The 21307-nt window shown below is 42.8% G+C and overlaps 1 protein-coding gene and 1 long non-coding RNA gene across 2 annotated transcripts in view; one reads left to right on the forward strand and one right to left on the reverse strand.

The window, feature by feature from the left end:
- Positions 1-16945, forward strand: part of RPL18 (ribosomal protein L18) — a 28215-nt gene extending 11270 nt beyond the window's left edge. The window contains exons 5-7 of the mRNA XM_073602699.1: positions 6641-6764; positions 13971-14040; positions 16827-16945. Of these exons, the coding sequence (XP_073458800.1) occupies positions 6641-6764; positions 13971-14040; positions 16827-16902 (270 nt within the window). The 3' untranslated portion in view covers positions 16903-16945. The remainder of the gene's footprint in view (positions 1-6640; positions 6765-13970; positions 14041-16826) is intronic.
- The window catches only part of LOC141110914 (uncharacterized), a 71075-nt gene that overhangs the window by 35118 nt on the left and 14650 nt on the right, over positions 1-21307 (reverse strand). The window lies entirely within an intron of this gene.

The following is a 21307-nucleotide window of genomic DNA, read 5'->3' on the forward strand; positions in this document are numbered from 1 at the left end:
TCCACCAAACTTTAAAAGGAGGCTCCTTTCCACACATTGTCAGTTTTTGTGTTTCCTCCGGAGGGAACACTTCGTGGGGAAGTCAGGGCTCTCAGGTGCTGTCCTGGGAGCTCAGGTTTCCTGTTTTTTTTCATCAAACACCTTTTACCTCATGAGAGCTGTTCCTCCCATTCCACAGCTGAGGTGAAGTGCTGCTGGCTGGGCTCCCTCTCCCTCTTCATATGGGCTCAGGGTGAGTCCGACTGTCGTGGGCATCGCTCCTAGGCGGCGGCAAGACAGGCGGTGGCCGTTTACTATATTTTTTTCTCAGGTCCACCGCCTGTTGCTCATTGCACCGCCGCCATATTGGGGATGGCAGCGGGGCTCCATCCGCCGGAAGTGAGGCATCCGGAGGGGGCGGCGCCCACGGAACAGGCGTGCGGCGTCATTTCCGCCGGAAATCGCAGAGGGAAAGGGGAGGAACGGGGCTGGTGCTTATTTAGCGGTTCTGGTCCGGCGCACTGGCGCTATTGGAGTCCGGAACCGGCGTTTAGCCACACAAACACAGCAAGCGCTCCTCGATGGAATCGATGGCGGCAGCAAGTGGGACAGGCACAGGCACCAGCAAGGCCCAGGTAAGGTGCAGTTGTATACTGTCTTCCCTGTACTGTGGGGTCTCTCTCTCTCTCTCTATCCCCCCCCCCCCCCCGGTGGCAGGGGCCTGTCTGGGCACATAAAGCAGTTAGCTCTTACTGTGCACCTGTGGTGAGCATCCTTGGGTATAGGACAGGTTGTCTCACTGGGATGGTTTCTTCTTTTGTCTCATGGCAGGCCAAGAGCTCTGATCCAGTGGCAAAAAGAAAATGTCCTTCATGTAAATCCAAGCTACCTGAAGGGTGGAAGAAGACGTTATGTCAAGCTTGTATTGATTTGCTAGTTAAAGAAGAAGCTTCTTCCGCTTGCAGCGACTTGATTGCATCAGTTAAAAAGGAACTTGATGCGACTATTCAATCATTTCGCTCTTCCCTAGCAAACCCATCCCTGAGTCAGCCTACTACCTCACAGTCCTCCCAAGGCTCACTTATAGTCCCGGTGATGGAGACTGAGGCATCTCCTACCCCAGAGGGACATTCCCCCTCTCAATCTGAGGATTCTGATGAGGGTGAGGAAGGAGAAAATTTACCTTCAAGATTTAAATTGTCTTTAGAACAGGTAGATGGCCTGTTAAAAGCAATCTATACCACACTGGGTCTGGAGGAGGAAAGAAAGGAGTTATCTCTGCATGATAAAATGTATGCAGGGCTTAGCGAGCACAAAAATCGCAATTTCCCAGTACACTCTGTTATTTCTGAAGCTATTAAGAAAGAGTGGGCAGAGCCAGAGAGAAAGCCTTTCTTTCCCAAAGCCTTAAAAAGGCGTTTCCCTTTTGATGAAGATCCAGCGGCGGTTTGGAACAAAAACCCCAAACTAGATGCCGCGTTTTCCCAGGTCTCGAGGTCTACAGATTTGGCATTCGAGGACATGGGGGTGTTGAGAGATCCCATGGATAAAAGGATGGACCAGCTACTAAAGAGGGCTTGGCAATCCATCATGGGAAATCTTAAACCTACTATGGCAACTACAGTGGTATCCAGAAATATGGAGTTCTGGTTAGAGCAACTTAAGGCCCATATCTCAGCAGACTCACCAAAACAAGAAATTTTGGATTCATTTTCAACTCTGTCTGCCGCTGTCGCATTTATATCGGATGCTTCAGCGGAATCAATTAAAATGACAGCTAGATCTGCTGCCCTAGCCAACTCAGCCAGAAGGGCTCTGTGGTTGAAAACTTGGCCGGGGGACGCGGCATCCAAAAACAAGCTGTGTGGGATACCGTTCCTGGGTGACTTGCTTTTTGGACCTGATTTAGATGCGGTTCTAGATAGAACTGCTGATAAAAAGAAGTCTTTTCCCATCAAAAAGAAAAAGCAGCCAGTTAAACGGTTTTTTCGTTCCCAAAGGGCTCAAGAACAAACCAAACCCCAGGAGAAAAGAAAAAATTGGGCATTGCAGAAGGGTAAAGGCAAAGGAAATGTCCTTTTCCATCCTCCTGCAGCCTCCGGTAAAACACAATGACTTGTGCATACCAGTGGGGGGAAGGCTTCAAAGTTTCCTTCCCCTTTGGGCCAGCATGACAGAAAGTCTATATATTTTGGACATGCTGTCCCAAGGTTACAGGATAGAGTTTTCGGATCGCCCGCCAGAAAGATTCTTTGTAACAAACCTACCAAGGGATCTAACAAAGGCTCTGGCCATGAAGAACCTTTTAAAGGATCTGAGGCACCAGAGGGTAGTGATACCAGTATCCCCAGAAGAACAGGGTCAGGGTTTCTATTCACACATCTTTCTGATAAGAAAACCATCCGGAAACTTCCGTCTTATCCTCAACCTAAAACCCCTGAACAAGTCAGTCCTATACAAAAAGTTTTGTATGGACTCAATTTTCACGGTCAGAAACATTCTGACAAAAGATTGTTTTATGGCATCAATCGATCTGAGGGATGCTTATCTTCATATTCCTGTAGCACCTCAGTCCCAGAAGTTCCTGAGGTTTGCGGTGAATATGGGCAAGGAGATTATACATCTTCAGTTCAGGGCCCTTCCCTTCGGCCTGTCGTCAGCTCCTCGTATTTTTACGAAGATAATGGCGGAAGCTCTCGCCCCTCTTCGACTCCAGGGGATTGCGGTAATTCCATATCTGGACGACCTCCTCTTTTTTGCCCCATCCAGGGAAAAGTTGCAGGAGGATTTGAACAAATCCCGCAGTCATTTGGAGTCACTAGGGTGGATAGTGAATGTTCAAAAATCAAATTTCATCCCAGCTCAGCAAGTACTGTTTCTGGGTTATTTGATAGATTCAGTGGAGCAAAAGATTTTTCTCCCAGAAGAGAAAAAGATCAAGGTCCAAAGGGTAATAACGGCACTACAAACAAATCAACTGATTTCAGTCCGAAAGGTTATGTCGGCTCTGGGGACATTAACCTCTTCAATGCCAGCCATCCAATGGGCAAGGCTGCATTTCAGGACTCTCCAGAGGTTCCTTCTAAGGACATGGAACCACAGGACGGAGAGTTTGGATACAAAAGTAAAGATTCCCACCAGAGTCAAACGTTCACTTTGGTGGTGGAAAAGTCAGGTGGTACTGCAAAGAGGTCTTCTTTGGTCTTTTCCGACCGGGAAAGTGGTCACAACAGACGCCAGTTTGCAGGGATGGGGGGCCCACATGGGTCAAGCCTTAGCGCAGGGAACATGGTCCCAGTTCGAGGCCCAAAGATCCTCAAATTGGAGAGAGCTGAAGGCAGTTGCCCTAGCATTAGCTTTCTTCTCTCAAAACCTCATAGGTTGCCATGTCCAGATTTTGTCGGACAATGCCACGGCCATAGCCTACCTGAACAAACAGGGAGGCACAAGAAGCAGGGCCCTTCACTTACTGTCAGTAGAGATTCTGGAGTGGGCGGAGAACCACTTACTATCTCTATCCGCAGTCCATCTAAAAGGCACATTGAACGAAGTAGCGGATTATCTGAGCCGACAAAAAGTTCAGGAATCAGAGTGGAGTCTGAACAGGAAGGTGTTTGCATTAATCACCAGTGTTTGGGGCCTTCCGCAGGTAGATCTGTTTGCTTCAAAACAAAACACGCAGCTCCCGAATTTTTTCTCCCTTCAGAGAGACATTTGCTCTCAGGGGATAGATGCTCTGGCACATCCGTGGGATTTTCACCTGGGGTATGCTTTTCCTCCATTTCGATTAATCCCTCTAGTGTTGAGGAAAATACTGAAAGAGAGAGTATCAATCATTTTGATTACTCCATATTGGCCAAAGAGAGCTTGGTTTTCCACGATTCTGCAGTTGGCAATCAAACCATGTTGGCATCTCCCGCTCAGTCAGGATCTGTTGATTCAGGGGCCAGTGCTTCATCCAGGGGTAGACAGGTTAAAGCTCACTGCCTGGTATCTGAGGAGCAATTAATGAGAAGCAAAGGCTTTTCAGAACGTTTAACTGCTACGTTGCTTTCCAGTAGGAAAAAGGTAACCAGGGATATTTACGCCAAAGTATGGAAAGTATATGTTTCTTTCTGTCATTCCGAACATAGGGGGGTTAAAGACCTAGTTTCAGTGCTGGAATTTTTGCAAAAGGGTGCAGACAAGAATCTGGCGGTCAGCACTCTTAAGGTGCAGGTGGCTGCCTTGGGAGTTTATCTGGAGAGATCCTTATCTTCAGAAACTCTGATCATGAGATTTTTCAAAGCACTTTCCAGGTCGAGACCGGTACCGGTGAAGCATTTCCCAAATTGGGATCTCTCGGTGGTTCTGCAGGCTCTGGCAAAAGAACCATTTGAGCCTTTACAGGCCATATCCCTAAAGAATTTAACTTTGAAGACTATTTTTCTGGTCGCAATTACTTCAGCAAGAAGGATTAGTGAACTGCACGCCCTATCAGTAAAAGAGCCTTTTTTGTCAGTTTTTCCTGATAGAGTTGTCCTTAAAGTAGATCCGGGGTTTTTGCCAAAAGTGGCAAGCTTTAGTAACAGGTCTCAAGAGATTACTCTACCAACCTTTTCTGCTAACCCTTCGGGTGCAAAGGAAGAGCAGTTTCACAATTTAGACGTAAGACGTATCCTATTACAGTATTTGGAAGTAACAGGAGGGTTTAGAGTTTCAGATTCATTATTTGTTCTTTTCTCTGGAAACAAGAAAGGCCAACAAGCATCAAAAGCATCATTGGCTAGATGGCTTAAGACAGCTATTTCTGTAGCCTATTCTCAAATGGGTTTATCTTCCCCGCTGGGAATTAGGGCTCATTCAACAAGAGCCCAGGCCACTACATGGGCAGAAAGAGCTGGTGCCACCCCAGATCAGATTTGTAAGGCGGCTACGTGGTCAAGCTACTTAACGTTTGTCCGTCATTACAGACTGGATCTCCTATCAGCAGGTGATCAGGCTTTTGGCAGAAAGGTTCTGCAGGCTGTGGTCCCTCCCTAGGGGGGTAAGTCTCTATTATCCTCTCAAGTGCTGTCCTGAAAGACGATAAGGGAAAATTCAAGTTAGACTTACCGGTAACTTGTTTTCCTTGAGTCTTTCAGGACAGCAGCATCCCGCCCTATTGTTTTTTCATATATATACTGTGACTAATCATATCTCGATTATGTGTTCCAGTTTGGGGCCGGAGGTTCTCTACTACTACTGACAATGTGTGGAAAGGAGCCTCCTTTTAAAGTTTGGTGGAAGAGGTGTTTCCTGTTGGCAAGGGGAGGAGTCACTCTCTCTCAAGTGCTGTCCTGAAAGACTCAAGGAAAACAAGTTACCGGTAAGTCTAACTTGAATTTTTTTTTATATTTTGTTATAAAACTTTTGCAAACAGGTAATTTTTCTCCATTGATGTACGCTGGTGGGGCGGCACTGGTGGGCACTGAGAAGTGGCAGTGATGGGCACTGATTGGCACCACTGCTAGGTGGCATAGATAGGTGGTACTTGTGGGCATAGCTAGGCGGCACTGGCAGGCAGTAATTGTGGGTACAGATGAGGCAGATGTGCCTCTTCCGGACCGATGTCCCTTGCACATGAGCCGGCGAGCTGCTTTTTTTTTTAAATAAAAGATTACCGAGCTTTTGTTTACATCATGTTATCAGCTATCATTGGCTGACAGCTGATCACGTGGTATGGGGCCGGGATCGGCCCCTTACTCGGATCTGTGATCACCCGAGTCTCTGACTCGGTGATCACAACGCGCTCTGCAAAAGGGGGCGCTCTGCAAAGGGGGCGCGTGCAAAGGGGAGGACGTCATATGACGGCCTCCCGAGTAATTCAGGTCTGTGCTGTGGCCGTCATTTGGCTATAGCGCAGACGCCAAGTGGTTAAGTTAAAATCAGTATTTTTCGCTAGAAAATTACTTGGAACCCCCAAACATTTTATATATAATATATATATTTAGCAGAGACCCTAGGGAATAATGTCAATTGCTGCAAAATTTTATGTCATACTGTATTTGCCCAGCGGTCTTTCAAATGCAATTTTTTGCGAAAAAATACACTTCAATTAATAAAAAAAAAACGAAACAGTAAAGTTAGCCCAATTTTTTATTTTTTTTTGTTTTAATGTGAAAGATTGTTACGCCGCGAGAATTGTGATTCTCATTTTACCCAGAATCATGCAGCTCTAACAGCCAGGCAGTTGGCACATTCAGGGGGACGTGGTGAACATTTTTATAAATCCACCTGTGACATAATTGTGAACTGGTTATCATTGATAATCATATGAAGGGGGTGTAATTTGATCTTCACTGTAAGCAGGTGCAGCATCCAAAGTATTTGACATGGCTGGAAGTGTATATCTTATTGGTGCTCAAAATGCAGTTGTGTAGAATATAGGAAAGAATGATAGAGCTAGGCATATCTCTCTATTTTGTGTGTAGGTGTTTCCTGACCAACTTTGGTTTTCTAATGTAAGTCACAAAAATTAAGCTAAAAGGATTGCCCATGCATGTCATTGCAACTCTTCCCTTCAGTTTTTGTCAATGTATTTCATGTTTGCTGCTTTTTAAGATTTGTTTGATTTATAATTGTACAAAGTAACAAATTTGTATTTAAGTTTTTTTTTTTTTTTTTTTTTTTTTCCTTTCAGGTGTGCGCGCTCAAAGTGTCTTCTGGAGCACGCAGAAGAATTCTTAAAACTGGTGGACAAATTTTGACATTTGACCAGTTGGCTCTCGCTGCCCCCAAAGGCCAGAACACTGTTCTGCTTTCAGGTAATGACCCTCCACCAGGCAGTATGTTTTCGCTACATTGCTGCTACAATAGTTTTGAAAGTGGTGTCATGTCTAAAGCCTCGTACACACGTACAGATTTTCGGACAGCCGTTCGTCTGTTTTTTGTTGCATGCTAGTCTTGTGTTGAAAGTGTAGAGTTTACTTGCCATACAAAAATTCTCATACGACAGAATTCAACTTCAGAAGTGACGTAATGTGTTGAATAGTTTTGTATGTGTTTGTATGTGCTCGTTTCTGAGCATGCAGTCTTGCTCTTATGATTTTTTCGGACAAAAAACGGATGTTGCGTTCACGTGCACCAAATATTTTATAGCCTGCACATTTAGCTTTTGTCGGACGAAAAATCTGAATTGGCTGTCAAAAGCACCATACTAACAATCCGAAAATCGGCAGATCGTTCGGACGAAATTTGACTTCTGATTATTCGTATCGTGTATATAGGCCTTAAGTCCTCATTCACACTAGTCTGTACTCTGATGTAGTTGCTGTTGTGCTGCACTGCATGAAAATGGAAATTACATTATTCTCTATGGTGCTTGTTCACATCGATGAAGCAAGTTTTTTGAAAAGGTGCAAGTGGTTAATACTAGTTTTGAAAAGAGCAGGGAACGCTAAACCTGTGTTCTGGTATTTTAGACCATTAGAGAGGATGTTTGACTAGAAAAGAAGTGAGGTCATGCTGCTTGGGTTTTTTCTCTAGTAGGGGAAGGCTAGAACCCCTTTAAGCTGTCTGTGTCCCTGTTGCGGTCCCCCTCCTTCCTATCTTCTGAAACTGTTGTAAGTGGAACAGGATAAGCAGTAAAACCATACATCTGATCTAACCCTTTTCTTATCAAAAATAAAAAATTGGGCTGGACATAAAATACCTGTTATGATGGTGTTCAGTATATTTAATTTCAAATTATATATATATATATATATATATATATATATATATATATATATATATATATATATATATATATATATATATATATATATATATATATAATATCTATCTAATCAGTGGGGACGGAAAGTATTCAGACCCCCTTAAATTTTTCACTCTTTGTTATATTGCAGCCATGTGCTAAAATCATTTAAGGTTAATTTTTTTCCCTCATTGACCACTTGACCACTGGGCACTTAAACCCCCTTAATAACCAGACCAATTTTCAGCTTTTGGTGCTCACATTTTGAATGACAATTGCTCAGTCATGCAACACTGTATCTATATGAAATTTTTGTCCTTTTTGTCCTTTCGGTGGTATTTAATCACCGCTGGGTTCTTTATTTTTTGCGCTATAAAAGAAAAAAGAACGAAAAATCTGTAAAAAAAAATGTATTTTCTTAGTTTCTGTTATAAAATTTTGCAAATTAGTAATTTTTCTTCATATATTTTGGCCAAAATTTATGCTGCTACATATCTTTGGTAAAAATAACCCAAATCGGTGGATATTATTTGGTCTTTGAAAGTTATAGAGTCCAAAAGCTATGGTGCCAATATCTGAAAATTGATCACACCTGAAGTACTGACGGCCTATCTAATTTCTTGAGACCCTAACATGCCAGAAAAGTACAAATACCCCCCAAATGACCCCTTTTTGGAAAGAAGACATTCCAAGGTATTTAGAAAGATGCATGGTGAGTTTTTTGAAGTTGTAATTTTTTCCCACAATTCTTTGCAAAATCAAGGTTTTTTTTTACTTTTTTTTTTTTCCCACAAAATTGTCATATTAGCAGGTTATTTCTCACACACCGCATATGCATACCACAAATTACACCCCAAAACACATTCTGCTATTACTCCCGAATGTGGCGATACCACATGTGTGAGACTTACACAGCGTGGCCACATACAGAGGCCCAACATGCAGGGGAGCACCGTCAGGCGTTCTGGAGCACCCAGGCCAATTCTGACATTTCTCTCCTACATGTAAAAATCGTCATTTATTAGCTAGAAAATTAAATGGAACCCCAAAACATTATATATGTTTTTTTAGCAAAGACCCTAGAGAATACAATGGCGGTCATTGCAACTTTTTATCTTGCACGGTATTTGCGCAGCAATTTTTTGAACGCGTTTTTTTTTTTGGGAAAAAAAAAAACAGTTTTGTGCTTTAAAAAAAAAACAAAACAGTAAAGTTAGCCCAATGTTTTTGCATAAGATGAAGTTACGCAGAGTAAATAGATACCCAACATGTCACCTTTCAAAATTGCACGCACTTGTGGAATGGCGTCAAACTTTCGCTACTCAAAAATCCCCATAGGCGACGCTTTAAAATTTTTTACTGGTTACATGCTTTGAGTTACAGAGGAGGTCTAGGGCTAAAATTATTGCTCTCGCTCTACCGATCGCACCGATACCTCACGTGTGGTTTGAACACCGTTTTCATATGTGGGCGGGACTTGCGTATGCATTCGCTTCTGCTTGCGAGCACACAGGGACAGGGGCGCTTTTAAAAAATTTTTATTTTTTTTTTTATTCATTTTACTTTATTTTAGTTTGATGCTTTTTTAAAAAAAAAAAAATTTTTGACCTTTTATTCCTATTACAAGGAATGTAAACCTCCCTTGTAATAGGAATATGGCATGACAGGTCCTCTTTACAGTGAGATATGGGGTCAATAAGACTCCATCTCACCTCTAGGCTGGGAAGCCTGAAATAAAAAAAAAGGTTCCTGGCTTCGATCGTAGCGGTGAGTCAGTAGAAGCACCGGAGGGTGGCGGGGGGGACACACACACACGTCCCCTCTCGCCTCCCGTAAGAATGATCAAGCAGTGGAACAGCTGCTATGATCGTTCTTAAGGTGTAGGGAATCGCCGGCTAAAAAAGCTGATATCTGAATGATGCCTGTAGCTGCACCCATCATTCAGATATCCCCGCACAAAGTCAAGAACGTCGTATGACAGCCAGCGGGCGGGAAATGGTTAAAACGCATTTTTTTAAATTTTAAACACAAAGTTGTCCATTTATACAATATTTCTAACGCATAACGTACATACCAAAAATGACACCCCAAAATAGATTCTCCTACTCCTCCTCAAGTACGGCGATACCACATGTGTGAGACTTTCACAGCCTGGCCACATACAGAGGCCGAGCATGGCCGGGTATGGCGGGGGTATTTCAGAGTATTGCACTGTGTTGTGGGGCATTGCAGAGCATTAGGGATGACTGAGCATGGATGGATGGATGGCTGGATGTCACTGGTTAGCGCTGTGGGCACTACAGATGCAGCCCACAGCGCTACTGCCATCCATCCATTCCCTTCTCCTCTCAGTGTACCGATTGGTACACAGGAGGGGAGGAGAGGAACCATGTGATCGCTCCGTCATTTGACGGAGCGATCACATGGTAAACATTCGCGATCCGCGGCCATTTACCGGGATCCGTGATGCGCCGGGTCCTCTGGACCCAGCGGTCACGGATGTGTTCAGGTGCGCGCCCCAGGGGAACTCTGGGAAGACGTCATATGACGTGATCCCAGAGTTAAGCAACCGCCCTGCTGCCGTCATTCGGCTATGGGCTGGTTGTAAAGTGGTTAATGTACACACAGCACTCCATATTAACAGAAAAACACAGAATTGTTGACATTTTTGCAGATTTATTAAAAAAGAAAATCTGAAATATCACATGGTCCTAAGTATTCAGACCCTTTGCTCAGTATTTAGTAGAAGCACCCTTTTGATCTAATACAGCCATGAGTCTTTTTGGAAAAGATGCAACAAGTTTTTCACACCTGGAATTGGGGATCCTCTTCCATTCCTCCTTGCAGATCCTCTCCAGTTCTGTCAGGTTGGATGGTAAACGTTGGTGGACAGCCATTTTTAGGTCTCTCCACAGATGCTCAATTGGGTTTAAGTCAGGGCTCTAGCTAGGCCATTCAAGAACAGTCACTGAGTTGTTGTGAAGCCACTCCTTAGTTATTTTAGCTGTGTGCTTAGGGTAATTGTCTTGTTGGAAGGGAAACCCTTGGCCCAGTCTGAGGTCCTGAGCCCTCTGGAGAAGGTTTTTGTCCAAGATATCCCTGTACTTGGCCGCATTCATCTTTCCTTCAAGTGCAACCAGTCGTCCTGTCCCTGCAGCTGAAAAACACCCCCACAGCATGATGCTGCCACCACCATGCTTCTTCTATCTTGGTCTCATCAGACTAGAGAATCTTATTTCTCACCATCTTGGAGTCCTTCAGGTGTTTTTTTTTTTTTTGCAAACTCCATGCTGGCTTTCATGTGTCTTGCACTGAGGAGAGGCTTCCGTCGGGCCACTCTGCCATAAGGCCCCGACTGGTGGAGGGCTGCAGGGATGGTTGACTTTCTACAACTTTCTCTCATCTCCCGACTGCATCTCTGGAGCTCAGTCAGTGATCTTTGGGTTCTTCTTTACCTCTCTCACCAAGGCTCTTCTCCCCCGATAGCTCAGTTTGGCCAGGCGGCCAGCTCTAGGAAGGGTTCTGGTCGTCTCAAACGTCTTCCATTTAAGGATTATGGAGGCCACTGTGCTCTTAGGACCCTCAGGTGCAGCAGAATTTTTTTTGTAACATTGGCCAGATCTGTGCCTTGCCACAATTCTGTCTCTGAGCTCTTCAGGCAGTTCCTTTGACCTCATGATTCTCATTTGCTCTGACATGCGCTGTAAGGTCTTATATAGACAGGTGTGTGGCTTTCCTAATCAAGTCCAATCAGTATAACACAGCTGGTCTCGAAGGTGTAGAACCATCTCAAGGATGATCAGAAGAAATGGACAGCACCTGAGTGCCACAGCAAAGGGTCTGAATACTTGGGGCCATGTGATATTTCAGTTTTTGTTTTTTAATAAATCTGCAAAAATTTCAACAATTCTGTGTTTTTCTGTTAAATGTGTGTGTACATTAATGAGGGAAAAAAATGAACTTGAATGATTTTAGCAAAAGGCTGCAATATAACAAAGAATGAAAAATTTAAGGGGGTCTGAATACTTTCCATCCCCACTGTGTATATACACACACACGGCTCAAAATTTCAAGTCCTGAGCCACTAGCCAGGCCTTAAAAGTTACTCGCCACCAGTTGCCCCACCCAACCCCTGCTCCTCCCCTAAACCCACCCTTATAAATTATCTCATGAAATTACATTGTTAAATGTTTTATGCAGAATGAAGTTCCAAAAATAAATATTAACAACGTTAACAATATTAAAATAAAGCATATCCGTACCCATCAGTGCAGCCTCACTGTGCCCATCAAATGCAGCCTCACTGTGCCCATCAAATGCAGCCTCACTGTGCCCATCATCAATACAGACTCACCATGGTGTGTGTCATGGACCCGGGGTCTGTGTTCGGGGGCGCTCTAGCAAGGTCTGGCTCGTGTGATAGGCGGGACACTGATTTAATCTACTATCACACAAGCCGGCCTAGGGGGACGGGACCTTGCTACAGCGCCGCCGAACACAGAACACCGGCTCTGTAACACAGCCTGCATCTCCGTTACACACAAGAGGAGGGGAGAGCTGCAGCCTCTGCTGAAAGCGGCCTCAGTTTAGTCCGGTCCTGCCGCTCTGTGTCCTCCAGCTGACCGCTTCTGTGGTCCACCCCTGCTCCTCACTCGCCCTGCACTAAATTCCACTTGCAAAATGTGAGCAGGCAAGTGGAATTTTTGAGGGCTGTAATATATAGATAGATAGATGTATATCTATCTCCCCCTGCCATCTTGAAATATGATAACTGAGCGATCAAACCCTGCTGATTGCTCAGTTCTGGGTCTTCAGTGAGCAAAAGAGCCTGTGACTGTTAGTCACTGGCTCTCTGCTCTGCTCCTCCTATGCTCACCAATGTGCTGGGCTATGGAGAGGGTGGGAGTGACTGGCTGGAGCTCTCAGTGGCTTGCTGAGTTGGTGAACCAGCTGCTGGTTCAGGCCTCTGGATGGATCCTGACTGTAAAGTGATCTTTTCTGAGCCTGGCTTGGCTGGGTGACATCAGCCTACAGTGGACTTTAGCCAGCTGTTGGGCTGCAAACGTATCACAGGAGTGCAGAACGAACTGCACTCCTGTGAAACCCGAGAGAAGTAAAGCCCAAAATAGCTCCTCACTAATTCTTTTGACATCAGACATCATTTTGAGATGCTTCTGAGATCGTTAAAAATTCACTGACAAGGGCAGTTGACTTCCTGGCCATATCGTCATTTCCTCTGTTGCATCACAAATGGGTGAAAGCCTACTTCACGATCTGTCTTTTGCGGTGTCTATCAGATCTAATTACTATTTAGTTCTCACCTGCACCAGTGCTAGACTGAAATGCCCAGGGATTGTGGGATATATAGTTTCTTCAGAGTGTCACTTAGACTACAGAGATTGTGCATTAGCCTGTGCAGTGCTGCATGGCTCCATGTGAACAGAAACTGCTGACAAAGGAGTGTGAAGACTTGCTCTACTATAGTCTGACAAATGACACCATATAACTAATTTTTTTTTCTAAATTCAGAAATATACAAGTTGTTAAGTATTCACCTCTTATAAGCTGCTATTATCAGTTTATTTTAAAATCTGATCACAATCATTGGTTGTAGACAGATTCATCTGGTTCCAATTTTAGTTGGTAATCTGAGCAGTAGCTAATTACTTGCGGTAGGTTTTCTGCGTATGTGAATGTAAAATGCTTGGTTCATATCTGGGGCTATTAACATACTAAGGGTGATGGTCTGTTATGCCCAGATTATAGTATCTGCATAAATCTGGTTGCTGAATTTGTACCCTGAGAGATGTTTGGGTAAACTCTTCAAGGAAACTTATGAAAGAAATGCTTAGCAGTTGCTGGCTGCCTTTTGAAAATGCTAGTTGCCTGGATATCGGTTTACTTCACTGCCTGCAGACTTGTTCTAGTTCTGTGATTCAGAGTGGTTTGGGAGCTCCTGATCAGTTTACTTGTTCGGGTCTGTATAGAAAGAATCTGGTCATGGTCGTATTCAGACATTTTCAGGAGCGCTTAGCAGTGGTAGTCTGTAAGGTTTCCTAAATGGAAATTGGGGATTTTTTTTTTTCTTTAAGTTTCTTGTAAATACTAGAGAGCAAGCAAATCAACAGCATTTTAGGTCTGTTTTTACTTTAGTTTATCTGAAGAAACACCTTTATGATTTGTAACTTTATTATGTCTAACCTCTGCATATCCAGAGACACAATGTTAAACTTATTCAGAACAGTTTTGCTAACCAATGTAATGTTTGTTTCAGGTCCTCGCAAGGGACGGGAGGTCTACAGACACTTTGGAAAGGCACCTGGTACTCCACACAGTCACACCAAGTGAGTTAACTAAGCTAATGTGTTTTAATAATTAGCCTGTTCAGAGAACAGTATAAGGTCTGGTGGATGGCTAGAAGTCTGCTCTTTGCCCCAGTTCCAAGAATAAACATTATGTTAAGGTATGGGGAAAGATGTCTTCCTCTCTTGCCTCCCACAATGCATCACTCAAGTCCTGATATGGGGGAGAGATAATGCACTTGAAGCGCTGACCCGGAACTTAAAGTATTAAATACTTTTCATGTACAGTGAGGGGGAAAAAGTATTTGATCCCCTGCTAATTTTGTACGTTTGCCCACTGACAAAGAAATGATCAGTCTATAATTGTAATGGTAGGCTTATTTTAACAGCAAAACAGAACAAAAATATCCAGAAAAACGCTTTTCAAAAAAGTTATAAATTGATTTGCATTTTAATGAGTGAAATAAGTATTGATCCCCTTTCAATCAGCAAGATTTCTGGCTCCCAGGTGTCTTCTATACAGGTAACGAGCTGAGATTAGGAGCACTCCCTTAAAGGGAGTGCTCCTAATCTCAGCTTGTTACCTGTATAAAAGACACCTGTCCACAGAATCGGATTCCAATCTCCACAATGGCCAAGACCAAAGAGCTGTCCAAGGATGTCAGGGACAAGATTGTAGACTTACACAAGGCTGAAATGGGCTTCAAGACCATCGCCAAGTAGCTTGGTGATTGGGTGACAACAGTTGGTGCGATTATTCGCAAATGGAAGAAACACAAAATAACACTCAATCTCCCTCGGTCTGGGGCTCCATGCAAAATCTCACCTCATGGAGTTTCAATGATCATGAGAACAGTGAGGAATCTGCCCAAAACCACACGGGAGTATCTTGTCAATGATCTCAAGGCAGCTGGAACCATAGTCACCAAGAAAACAATTGCTAACACACTATGCCATGAAGGACTGAAATCCTGTAGTGCCCGCAAGGTCCCTCTGCTCAAACTATATGTACAAGCCTGTCTGAAGTTTGCTAATGAACATCTGAATGATTCAGAGGATAACTGGGTGAAAGTGTTGTGGTCAGAGGAGACCAAAATCAAGCTCTTTGGCATCAACTCAACTAGCCCGTTACAATCACTTTAAACACATGTTTTGGGGGCAACAACAAAGGAAAGTATATTTACTAGCCAGCAAACCTATTTTATATGCAACTGTTTATCTTACAACTTTTTACAACTTTTTCTTAAAAGAAAATTGTTGGCTGGCATTACGCTTTCATTTCCTACGTATGTATTTCAATGTAAAAGGGTGGCTGTAGCTACTATACTTACTATATGCGTTAGACAACCATGGCTGCCTTTTTAGGGTAGAAGTATGCATCTGTGTGATTCTCCTATAGTCCTCCCAAAGGTGGCACAAGTAGCTGTTAAAGATAACATTCCAGCAGATACCTACACTGATTACATTCAGATATTTGGGGAGAAAGTCTCCAAATAGTTGGTCAGTAAAGACACGCAAGTCTGTTTTGTATACCCCATTCGTTTCCAGTCAGACTTGTAATGTGCCAGATCTTCATAATTTACTAAGATGGGAACAATTAGAATCTGGAGCAGTAGTGCATGGCAACCAGTCAGATTCTATCTTTCATTTTCAAAGTTCAACTAGTTTGTTTGAAGCCTGAGTTTAGTTTAGAAAAAAAAATTTCTATACGAGCAAGGAAAGTCACTTGCAATCAGTGATATGCCCCTTGTGTTGCTATGAATGGAAGTGGTGGATTATCCATCTGTCTTCCATTCATAGATTGTTTAGTTTCATTTAAAGAAGTGATAGTATGGCTTCTATAAATGGAGGAGGTGGTGGGTATAATCTGCATTCTTGATGAGTGCCTGTCACAGCTTCCTCAGCTCTATAAATTTAAGGGGGAAGATTTAGAGGAAGATTACTAAACCAGGAGACGGCAGCACAAAGGACACATCACACTGATAACGTCTGTTGTGCTGAATTTTTTTCATTTTTAAGGGCTTTAAAGCAGAAGTGTGGGAATTTAAAAGAAAAAAAAAAAAAACATACATTTATACTACCGTAGGCAGATGCAGCAACTGTCTTTTAAGATCAAGAACTGAGTGGCCAAAGACTGCTGATCGCTTGGTTCTCGGTCTTCAGTGAGCAGAGAATCGGTGGCTGTCAGTCACTAGCTCTCTGCTCTTCCCCTCCAGTGCTTACTGGACTGCTGGGCCATGCAGGGACAGGAGTGGCTGGCTCGGGCTTATTGGGATCCCTGCAGTGCCCGGACTGGCAGAGTGATGCTAAAGTCTGCTGTTAGCTGAATACAGGCCACAAGAGAAGTAGGGCCAAAAGAGCTTTAGCCCTAGTTCTCCTTTTAAAATGACCGCATTATCTATATGATTTTTGCTGAATGTGCCCAAACCAGAACTAATGGGTGCTTTAAATGCTTCAGTAAGTTGTTGGAATCTAGCTAAAAGCTTTGTAAATGCATTCTAAATAAAAGCTTGCCACAACTCATACAGGCTATAGCCACTATGTACAAGGCCTTGCTGCTGCTACAGAGAAAACATGTGCTGCCCTCCACCATTTACAGAACTATTACTACTCTCTCATAATGCATCATGTTCTGTGAATGGACAGTGGAAATCTGTTAAACTGCTGCACCACCCATTACAGAATGTGATACATTATAGGAGTGCAATGTGAGTTCTGTGAATGACTGAGAAGGGACATGCCCTAAACGTTTTAGCTTTGCAGGTATATAAACCTATTGGTATTTCAGCTTCATGTTATAAATATACTTTTTTTTCCCCCCTTTTTAGGCCCTACGTTCGTTCTAAGGGTAGAAAGTTTGAGCGCGCTAGAGGTCGCAGAGCAAGCAGAGGATACAAGAACTAAACACCATCTGTGCTTTGTACTCATTAAAGATGTTAAATCTTGATTCAGTCTTCATGGTTTTTATTATATAAACATTGCTGTTTTTTTTTAGTGGATGCAGAACCACTCTTAAAGGTAAAATGTACATCGTATCTTCATTTTTGTCTTCAGGGATGGAAATTCTACTTTTACATGTATTATGGCTGCTGCTGGTAGATGGATTCTACAGAAATGGGTGAACTGGAGAAACTACAGATGAATGGCACTGTATGGTAGAGCTGCACGATTTTGGCTAAAATGAGAATCGCAATTTTTTTGCTTAGATCGATCACGATTCTCGCGGCGTAACATCATCTTTCACATTTAAAAAAAAAAAAAAATTGGGCTTTACTGTTTCATTTTTTTTTTATTATTCATTGAAGTGTATTTCTTTCCCAAAAAATTGCCTTTGAAAGACCGCTGGGTAAATACAGTGTGACATAAAATATTGCAGCAATTGACATTTTATTCCCTAGGGTCTTTGCTAAAATATATATAATGTTTGGGGGTTCCAAGGAATTTTCTAGAAAAAAATATTGATAACTTAAACAAGTGTCAGAAAAAGATTTAGACTTTAAGTGGTTAAACTTCCTGCATTTACAAGTTAAAAACTTGGCAGACTGCCTGGATTTTTTCTTTACACACAAGTTTATCCCTTTGATCTAAGAAGATAGTTAGAACCCTTTCACACCGAGCCGCCTATAGCGTTGGCGGTAAAATGCCGCTATAGCGGCTTTTTACCGTCGGATTTCGGGCGCTTTTACCCCCGCTAGCGGCCAAGAAAGGGTTAAAACCGCCCGCAATGCGCCGCAATAGCAGCGTTTTGCCGGCGGTATCCCAGTGCTGCCCCATTGATTTCAATGGGGAGCAGCGGTGGAGGAGCGGTAAACACACCGCTCCAAAGAAGCTGCTGACAGGACTTTTCCTGACGTCCTGCCAGCGCTTCGGTGAGAAAGCCCTCGGGCTTTCACACTGGAGACAATGCTGCAGCTGTTTGAAGGCGGATTGCAGGCGCTATTTTTAACGCTATAGCGCCTGCAAAATGCCCTCTGTGTGAAAGGGGTCTTAGTTACAGTGTTTCATGTTAAAAACTTGGCAGACTGCCCGGATATTTTCTTTTGACAGCTGAGTGAGCAGATAAGTCTCTCCACTTGTTATATGAAAGAATCTGCAAACTCTGCAATAGAGGTCGTCAGGGGGGGTTGAATCGAGATCATGATTTTTTTTTTTAACGATTAATTGTGCAGCTCTACTGTATGGCAAAAATAGTGCTTCCATATAGTGAGCTTTTGAGTAAAAAATTTTTTAGCCAGCTCCTGATACCTACAGGATGCTGTATTTAAGAATTTGATTCCTGTAGTCAGGTTTGTGTATATGTAGAAAAAAGTACAATTATACATCATTCCATTGAAGAAGAGATATTGGTGAATGGTTTTCTGGCCCTAAAACTGGGGAATGTTAACTATTTTATAAATATGCTACAACAGTTTAGCTACTCTGGAAGCTCAGTTTGCAATTCTCCAGTCAGTCACTGTGTTTTTGGTTCGAACACTCATAATCTCTCTACAATTCAACAAGTGAACACCTATCTCAGTTTAGTAGTACTAAGTGTTTTTGTACAAATTGGTGACCTCCTAGCAGGAATGTTTTTCTTTGAAGAGGAAATGTGCTGAGCCGCCATTGCTTACTTCTGTTTAAAAATATTGGTAGGCCCCGATGTCCTGGTTTCTGTGGTTGATCTGAAACAAGTGAAAAGATCAGGACTTTATTCTGTCCTCAATTGCGTTACTTCAGCCAGTGGCTCGCACTATAGAACACTGAAATGCACAACTGAAGCTCATGTACAGTGTGTTTACTGTTTTACCTTCCAGAATATTTGTAGTTCTGTGCTGCTACTTTTATTTAACCACTTGCTGACCACCCGCCGCAGTTATACTGCGGCAAGGTGGCTTGGCTGCCCGAAACATCATGCAGGTACGTAGTTTTGGGCACTAGCCTGTGTGGGCGCACGCGTGCCGGAGGGCCAGTGGCCGAGCAAATCAGCGGGTCAGGCAGACGCAGTGGCTGCCCCTGATCATTCCCCACAGAGACAGAACAGGGATCTGCTGTAAACAAGGCAAATCTCCGTTCTGACAGGGGATGACACAGGATCTCGTCTTCCTGCTCTGTCTGTTGTCCCAGTATAGTTAGTAAACACACCCTGGGAACACAATTAACCCCTTGATTGTCTGTTAACCCCTTCACCAGTGTCATTTATACAGTGATCAGTGCATATTTTTAGCACTGATCACTGTAATGTTACTGGTCCCACAAAAGAGTCCAATCTGTCCGCCGCAATGTTAGTCCCGCTAAAAATTGCTGATCACCGCCATTACTAGTAAAAAAATTACATAAAAATGTCATAAATATTTCCCTATTTTGTACACACTATAACGTTTCCAAAAATCAATAAATATACGCTCATTGGGATTTTTTTTCAATCAAAATATGTAGCAGAATACATATTGGCCTAAATTGATGAAGAAATTTGACTTTTTTTTACCTTGGATATGTTTTATAGCAGAAGGTAATAAATATTTTTTTTATTTTTTCAAAGTTGTTGTTTTTTTTTTGTTTATAGCGCAAAAAATTAAAACTGCTGAGTGATCAAATACCACCAAAAGAAAGCTCTATTTGTGGGGAAAAAACATGACCATTTTATTAGTGTACAGCGTCGCACGAACGCGCAATTGTCAGTTAAAGTAACGCAGTGCCGTATTGCAAAAAAACGGCCTGGTCATTAAAGGGGTAAATCCTTCCAGTCCTTAAGTGGTTAATGCACAGTTAAGTGATCCGCTGGTTTAGCAATGCAGCTTATGATGTTCCCTCTCCTTTATCATTTTGCTTTTTTTTTTTAATCATCCACATAATCACTACAGTTCAGTGGTTGGAGGCTGACTCAGTAATACTAAACCAGGAATCTTCCTGGCTAGCAGAGATGTGTGGCATAAATGGCCATTCAAAATTACAAATCCTTTATCGCATAAAGCAATGACCCTGTGTACCTGGAAATTTTAATTTCCTCCCTAAGCTTTTTTTTTTTTCTAGGAATAATATGGTGTCTTGTAATTGCTGCCCTCCATATTTAAATTACTTGTTTGATTTACTAAGGCTGGGTTCACACGGTAGCCTGCTGCGGATCGCACAGGAGCGCTGTGCGTCCCTGTTCCTCGTTTCGGGGCCGAATCTATGCCTGAATTCGGCCCTGAAACTGAGCCAAAGACTCACAGCATTTCTGTGCAGTGCGCTCTGCAGCTGCAACTGAGATATGTGAACTGGCTCCTTAGGAAGTCAGTCACATTCTCCTGCTATGTGAATTGGATGCGGAGAAAGCCGCATCTAATTCGCACAGGTGTGAACCCGACCTAAAGGAATAGAGGCTGTTCATTGAAATTAGTAAATTAACTGATCGTGTGCTAGTAAATTATAAAAAAAAAAAAAAAAAAAAAAAAATTCCTGGATTATAACTCCTGGACATATAACTAAACCCAAGAGCAAATACAGGCAGTCCCCGGGTTACAAACAAGGTGGGGTCAGTAGATTCTTAAGTTGAGTTTGTAAGTCGGAAGAGGGAACATTTTTTTTTTTTTTTAAGTGTAGCTCCAGCCAAAAAACTATTTTTTTATTTTTTTTGTGGATGGCATAGGGAAGGGTTAATAACACCCTTATAACATTTATTTTACTGTCTGTCTCTGTTCAGATAAATCATATTTTCTTTCACATCATGTGTATGGCTGGGTGTGTGTTGCCTTATGAGGAGTTTATGAGTAATCTCTATTAGCAACTGGGAATATTTGTATACAAGTATGTTTTAGGATAATAAACAAGGATTAGTGTGTATGAAATGTTGGTAAGGGGTTAACCTAGCTAGCTGTACACATATGACAGGCTTTAGATTGAGAACCTAATTAATTTAACAGTTCCTTTAGACTTGCAGGAATGTTAGGTGTGTGTTATGGGAGATGCTCTGCTATTTACTTGTCGTAAATTCAAATGTGAGGAAGAGATGCCATCTGAGTTAAATACTGTAGTGGACACTTGACAGGGCCGAATTCATTAGCTAAATAAAGGCCTTGTAGTCCCCTGTGTTAATCGACCCTTTATCCACTTCAAAAGGTGTTTGATATGCTGAGAATATTTCTTTGATCTGTTCAGGAATGGGCAATTTGCCCTGGCTATGACCATGCATACTTAAAGCGGGATTCCGTCCTAAAAAAAAAAAATTAAAGTCAGCAGCTACTAACACTGTAGCTGCTGACTTTAAATAAGTACTTACCTGTCCTGGGTGCCCGCGATGTCGGCCGACCCGTCCCTCAGGTCCCGGCACCGCCATCCTAGGAAAGGGGAA

Source organism: Aquarana catesbeiana, linkage group LG10, assembly GCF_042186555.1.
Source record: "Aquarana catesbeiana isolate 2022-GZ linkage group LG10, ASM4218655v1, whole genome shotgun sequence".
In the NCBI taxonomy this organism is placed as follows: Eukaryota; Metazoa; Chordata; class Amphibia; order Anura; family Ranidae; genus Aquarana; species Aquarana catesbeiana.